This window comes from Phocoena sinus, chromosome X (genome assembly GCF_008692025.1).
Source record: "Phocoena sinus isolate mPhoSin1 chromosome X, mPhoSin1.pri, whole genome shotgun sequence".
In the NCBI taxonomy this organism is placed as follows: domain Eukaryota; kingdom Metazoa; phylum Chordata; class Mammalia; order Artiodactyla; family Phocoenidae; genus Phocoena; species Phocoena sinus.
The window spans coordinates 62,155,844-62,162,170 of NC_045784.1; the positions used below are offsets into that span (position 1 = coordinate 62,155,844).

Consider the following 6,327-nt stretch of genomic DNA (forward strand, 5'->3'; position numbering starts at 1 on the left):
GACAGTGTTCCTGGGGTCTTAGGGCAGTGAGGCTAGGTACCTGGACTGCTGGAGATATAATGGCAGTGGTGATGGCAGTGGCAGCAGGAATTCAGTGAGGAGCCTCCCCTCCCCACCCCCCCGACCCCACCTCGGTCTTCCCCATTCCTCCCATCCAGCCCAGCTCCCTCCCAGCTATCCACCAGCAACCCCACCATGGGTCTCAGGCAACCACACCATGGGTCTCAGAATTGCTAAAAGAATGTCAGACCATGCCACACCCCATTAGACCTCAATGAAGAGCACCTCCAGTTGGACCATCTCTTGTAAGTAACTTTTATTTTTATTTACAACAGAATTGGTGGCTTTATTCCTCCATCTTTAGGAACAGTTGGCATCAGCAGCCAGATGGAAAGTCTGCAGTGAAGTCAAACTCATTCTGTCCCAGCCACAGCTCCGGAAGCTCATTGGCTCGGTCCAGTCCCAGTTCCACCACCAGTGACATCAGCACCTCCTCATCCACTGGGTCTGAATCGATGATGGCAGGACTCTGGGCACCAGCAGAAGGAGAGAGTGACCCCGCCCCTCCCGCCTGAGCCCCGAAGCCCCAGTTTGGCAGGGGCCCTGCCTCCCCAGGTTGGCCCGGAGTGGCGGCGGCCACCCCATGATATTGGCTATTAAGTTTCTGCAGCTGCATACTGGCCAGCAGGTGAGGGGCGGGGTTCAGGTTGAAGGGGGGGGGTTTAGTGGGAGGGGCGGCAGTAGGAGAGCTTATTGGAGATGGAGATCCCGAGGAACTAGCGGAAGCCCCATTGGCCTTGGTTCCATTCGAGGTTACCCCGGGGTAGTGCAGGATGGCCACTGCTTTGCGATCTTTCACCGCCAGGTTAGAGTAGGCCAGAGAGCTCATCTCTGGGTTGGCATCCTAGAAGACAGAGAAAGGCAGAGTATGGTACCCCTGCTCCAGGCTTTGTTCCTCACCATTCATCAGGCCCAAAAAGTGCTTCGTCAGGGGCTAGTGGTGGGGAAGTAGCAAGAAGGCCCCCCTGGAAAGGTAGGCTCCTTTCCTAGCTCAAGTTAGGCTCAAGCATCCTCCTGCCACCTTGGCTCCGAGCACTGTGCTCAGGCCTAAGTCCTCATGCTGGGCACCCGTCATCCTAAATGAGTTCACTGCTTTCGTCTCCATCCCCCGACTCTGCCTTCAGCTCGCCATTCTACAAATGGAATCTCATTGTCCCTCTTCTCAGCCTCACTTTAATCCATTGAGACAATGGAGCAGTTTTTTTCCAATTCTGCTTCTCCGCTCCATTCTCTGCCATCTTTCAATACCCCTAGTGGGTTCCAAGTGACCATGTTTAAGTAGAAGCTATTTTCATTCTCTCCCAAGAAAGCCCTGCTGTCTCCAGTCTGCTAAAGGACACCAGATACCCCAGCCAGGAGGGCCTACCACATGGCCCCGGCCCTGGCCCGGTTGTCTTTCCGGCTCCAGTGTCTCCGACTGTAAAATGGCAAAAGTTACCTCCTTCATAGGTGAGGTGCCACCCTTGACATCAAGTGCAGGCCTCGACATAGTTGGCATTTCAGAGCCTTGGCAGAAGTTGGACAAATTGGTGGGAGGTGATGCTGCCAGCTGGAGCTGTTGTGCTGTATGTGAGGGAGAAGAGGTAATAAGGGCAAAGGCTTTATTGACCAAGCAGGTACTAGCAAAGCCCAAAGCTGGGCCACTCCACACAGCTACAAGGCAAGGATGGTGACGGGTTAGACCCAAGACCAGAGACCACCTGAGCAGAGGGAGGAGATCCAGTTGGAACTTTTGCCTGAGGCAGGAAAGGTGCTAGATTTGGCCAGGTGCTGCCCAGACAGCCAGCTACCCACATCACCAAGAGGGGACACATATGACTGTTTCCTCATGCCAGTGATGTCAGAGCCCCAAGTGGGGTGCACTCTTCCTGATTCTGAGGACAGCAATGTCCCTGAGTAAGTAGCACACTGTCTCAAAGGGCCACAGGCATTCAGATTGGAGGCATTTAGGCCTCCACCAGAACTGGGAGAAAGTAGGAAGGAGTCAGGGCGAGGAAGACCTAGAAAGCTGGGGGCTGCTACCCAGAGAAGGAATAGGTCCCCAAAGCAAATGTCATGGGGCTCCAAAGTCCTGCCTCAGCCATGGTTTTGCGTGAGAGAAGCTGGGATGATCAGGGTAGTCTGGGGGCTCTGAAGTAGCCAGAGAGCAGCTAGGGATGTCTCAATTTCCTCCACACCACAAGCCCCCTCCAAGACAGACCTGGCAGCAGCACTTGGTTTTCCCAGGACACCTGCTCTGAGCCCAGACACACTCATCTGTAGTGACAGGTGGGCATAATTCTTCCCGGAGGGAAACTGAGGTACAGACGTTCAACAGCTTTCCCATCAGGTGGCAGTGGCTATGGGAGCAGGAGCGAGCGCTCCTGTGCCCACATGCCTCATCTGACCGCTGGCCAAATCATCATACCTAGAATGATTCAAATGGCTCCTGAAGAAATGATCCCCTAGGTCAAATGCCAAAGGGATAAGATAAGGGGATGAAGGGAAAAGAATCTCCCCAAACCAGAAAATAATAATAATAAACAATCTCTGAAGACTCTAAAGTTATTTTCCCAGAAGCTTTTTTTCTTAAAGCCCCATATAGTCTAGCCTTCATGATGAATTAGAGATGTAGAATTTCATATTTATGAATACCTCCTGGCCCAAAGAATCTTCAGCGTCTTCAAAAGTCTCTAATCTTTCCAACAAGGCTAGAATTCTCTGTGACACCTCCCTCCCCCAGTGGTCATTAAGAATCTGCTCAGACCCTTCTAGAAAGTGGGCACTTACTACCCTTCTTTATCATCTCTGCACCGCTTACTTGTAGGGGAGGGAGGCAAGAAAAATAGAAAAAGGAAGGGGGGCAGAAAACACGAGAAAACAATCGGTTGCTGGGTCCGCCACCACTGCTTGATTGGAGCCCTGTTTCTCCTCTGAGGCAACCAGAGAATATTTCAAACCAGTGATTACAAGACAAGGAATCTAATCCATGTCATCTTCAAGAGCCCAGCACCTTCAGTATCAAGCAATTTTCATGTCCTAAGAAAAATGTCGGGAGGGGGGTGGCTGTCCATCCTTTCCTGTTCCTATCCAGCCTTTCTTCTTTCTTTATGCTACCGAGTACCCGAATGTGCATAAGAAAAAAAAAAAAAACAAAAAACAGCAGCAACAACAAAAAGAAACAGAAAGAGGAGGAAAAAAAGAAAAAGGAAGAAAGAGAGAGAGAGTGCAAGAGAAAAGTATCTCTGTTCTGATATCAGTTCCTGGGGAAGACCATTTTACCACGTCTCCCCCTTCAGGCTGTGAGCTCCCCTAGGCAGGACCCTGTTTCCATTCAGATCTGTTGCCTCCCATCGCCGCCTCCCCCTCCACCAGCCCCGACCCCCGGCCTGGGTCTGTGCTCCATAGGCGCTCAGTAAGTGTTGTTGTATCCGTCTGAAAAGGCAACCGCATCTCGATCGGAATCCTTGCCCCTGCTTCCCCGATTTTGTCTCCCCTCTGCCACCCAGCCCATTCGAAGGCAAAATGTGGCAGCACAGAAACGTCCCAGCTCTCTCTCCAAGCCTCGAGCCGACCACTGCGAAACAGCTGCGAGAGATGGCTGGGCAACCCAGAGCAACAAGTGCCTCCTCTCCTGCGGGTGCCTCGCGGGCCCGGGCCACCAGTTCCCGGTCCCGCAGCCCGCCCTCCCCTTCACAGACCGTCCCGTGGGCCGGCAGACCCCTACCGCCTAGATGAGGGTGGGAAAGGGAGAGGAAGAAGAGAGAAGGGAGAGGCAGGTAGGGGGGTCGCGTCTTTGACCTGTTGGGGGACCAAAAGTTAAAATGGCACCAACCGGATGGCTCCATCTCGATTGCTATTTTCTCACTCAGGAGAAATTTAAAAATCCAAACAGTACTGCGGCTTGGCTTGGATGCGCTCTAACCAGACCAGTCAGTTTCGCCACCTGAAAACTAAAGGCCCGTTGTTTGCGGACAGCTCGGCCGCCCTCCTCGCCACATCCCAGGTGGAGCCGCCGGAGCTGGGGGCGGCCGGGAGCATCCCTGCACGGTGGACCGCGAGCACCCAGGCCGCCAGGGCCCCGAGCGTCCGATCCCGCGAGTGCCGTATCAGGAACCGATCGTGGAGACAGGATAGACAGGCGGGGAGGGGCCCGGGGTCTCGGCGTCCCCGGCGAGTTTGGGGCCCCGCGGTGCTACCGCGCGCGGGGGCGCACTCCGGCGCCGGCTGCGGCCACTCCCGCGCCTCACCAACACTTACTGAGCGCCCGCAGAGCACCCGACGCGGCCGCGGGCTGAGCCTACCCCCTAGCCAAGTCGCCTGTGGTCAGTGCTATCACTCCGCTACGAGAAGAGTGAGAGGCTCGGAGAGGTTCGGTAACTTGCCCAAGGTCACAGCGCTAGAAAGTGGCGGAGCCGGGATTCGCAGCCAGGTCTGTCTGCCTCCAAGTCCGGCGCTTGGCGAGGCAGGGACTCCGTGCGCGGCCCGGCCCCGCCGCCGGCGTTTATAGGCAGAGGGGTGTGTGCGTGTGTGTGCGTGTGTGTGGGGGGGCGTGAGTGTGGGGGAGAGCAGAGGTCGACCAGGCAGTAGAGGCAAGTTGCCCAAATTCTCTAACTTCCATCCCTCAATTCCGCTGAACTCGGTCCGAAAAGCCCCTCTCGCCTTCAGACCCCGAAGGAAACCTGAGCTTTGTGCAGCCCCAGAGCCGGAGCGTCCACATGCGGTCCGGGCGATTAGCAAAGTCGGTGGAAGCCAAGCTGGAGAAAGCGCGGGCGCGGGGAGAAAAGGTGCTGCTGTCTCCCCAGGAGAAGCGGGCGCTCGGCCCGGCCGGCCGGCAGGCGGGCGCGCTGGCGAGCGAGCCGGTTCGCTGGCTGGCGGGCGGGCGGGCGGCGGCCCCTCCGCCCCCCCAGCAGAGCAGCTTTCAAACAGAAAACAAGTCCCCCAAAGACCCCCGGCCCGCCCGGCCCCCGCCCGCTCCCTGCGCCCGCTCCGCTGGAGTCCCCGGCCCAGCCGCCCAGCCCACCGCCCTACCGGGCGGCCCGGCTTACCTCCGCGAAGCCGCCTGCCCTGGAGAGAGGGAAGCGCGGAGCCTGGTGAGCCGCGGGCGCAGCGGCGGAGCCCCCAGCCCCTGGCACGCACGCCGCCACCACCGCCGCTAGCCGGTCGCGCTCAGTGCCACCCGACCCCGGGGCGCCTGGGAAAAGCCCGCACCACCGCGCCGCGCCGCCGCCGCACCTCACCGTGCCGCGCCAAGCAGCCCCGGCCCGCGCCCGTGCCCGCCCGCCCGCCCGCAGCTTCGGCGCCTGACTCCGGGGCGGTGGCGGTGGCGGTGGCGGTAGCAGCCACCGCGCTCCCTTCCTGGCGCGGGGGAACCGGGTCTCAAGCCCCCATTGCCGCCCGGAGAGCCCTGACGCACACGCACACGGGAGCAGGCTGGCCTCGGCTAGGAATCCCAGGAAGGACAGACCCTTTTCCCCCTTTTTCTCTCCCCCCCTCCCAATTTCCACGTCTTTATAACCGGCTTAGGGCATTATTAGCACATGTCCTGGCTCGTGGGCGAGTTGGTGGCAAAATCTGAACTGGATACTCACCGAGGGCCAGAGCGGGTGCTGCGCCTTCCTCAGCCCTCTTCCTCCTCGCCAGGAACGACCCTTCTCCGGCGGGCTGTGGGCGGGCAGCCGGGCGGAGCGAGCCTCTTCTCGGCAGCTCAGCGGTGCCCCTTCTGCAGCTGTGCCGCTGGGAACATTTTATAGCGGCGGCTGGCGTGTGTGGCCCTTTAAAGGCGCTCGAGCTGGTGCAGTCACCGCGGATCGTGTGAAAGCGAAGGGCCGGCTGGGGAACGGAGTCCGAGCGGCTCCGCGGGTCCGGCGGCGCCGGGGACCGGCCACGGCTCCCGGGGTGCGGCTGGCGGGCCCAGGCCGTGGTCGCCCCGAGCCCCGAGTCCCCGGCCGACGCCTGCGCTTCTAAAGCGGGCGGGAGCCCGGGCCCCGGGCACAGTCTCTCCCCACCGCCCTGCATGGACTTGCCCAATAAATTCCACTTAGTAATTTCGCTGAGGCGAGGGAGAGCTGTTAGTGTCTGTTTTCTGACCTAAATCTAGAGGGTGGTCAGAGCGGGCTTCAGGGGGTTGGGGGGAGAGCTATGGGCTCAGGAAATGACCTGGGGGAGGAGGACGAACAAGGGACGGGGTCCAAGGGGCACGATTTGGGTTTTCTGCAGGGCTTTCTCGGAGTCTGTCTGCTCCCTTTGGGCTGCACCATCTCCCTGGTTGAAGGGCCGAGGCTGGGG

General features: G+C 58.9%; 1 protein-coding gene across 4 annotated transcripts; it reads right to left on the reverse strand.

Moving 5' to 3' along the window:
* Positions 1 to 299: 299 nt before the first annotated feature.
* Positions 300 to 6,083, reverse strand: CITED1 (Cbp/p300 interacting transactivator with Glu/Asp rich carboxy-terminal domain 1). 4 transcript variants are annotated; one of them, XM_032620162.1, is made up of 4 exons: positions 5,631 to 5,810; positions 3,875 to 3,992; positions 1,499 to 1,623; positions 300 to 904 (listed from the first exon to the last, which is right to left on the reverse strand). In XM_032620162.1, the coding sequence occupies exons 2-4, from the start codon at positions 3,885 to 3,887 to the stop codon at positions 377 to 379; spliced, it is 666 nt and encodes a 221-aa protein (XP_032476053.1). In that variant the 5' UTR covers positions 3,888 to 3,992; positions 5,631 to 5,810; the 3' UTR covers positions 300 to 376. The 4 variants fall into 4 exon arrangements, with proteins under 4 accessions (XP_032476053.1, XP_032476052.1, XP_032476051.1 ...); XM_032620161.1 differs by lacking the exon at positions 5,631 to 5,810 and adding an exon at positions 4,425 to 4,514; XM_032620160.1 differs by lacking the exon at positions 3,875 to 3,992 and having other exon boundaries at positions 5,631 to 6,083.
* Between the last annotated feature and the right edge of the window lie 244 nt (positions 6,084 to 6,327).

Coding starts and splice junctions, on each gene's coding strand:
- CITED1 (XM_032620160.1), bottom strand. CDS start 6,057: ATGCAGGGCGGTGGGGAGAGACTGTGCCCGGGGCCCGGGCTCCCGCCC. Junction 1,624..5,630: donor AGCACCCGCTCTGGCCCTCG/GTGAGTATCCAG, acceptor CCTCACATACAG/CACAACAGCTCCAGCTGGCA. Junction 905..1,498: donor GCACCTCACCTATGAAGGAG/GTAACTTTTGCC, acceptor TCTGTCTTCTAG/GATGCCAACCCAGAGATGAG.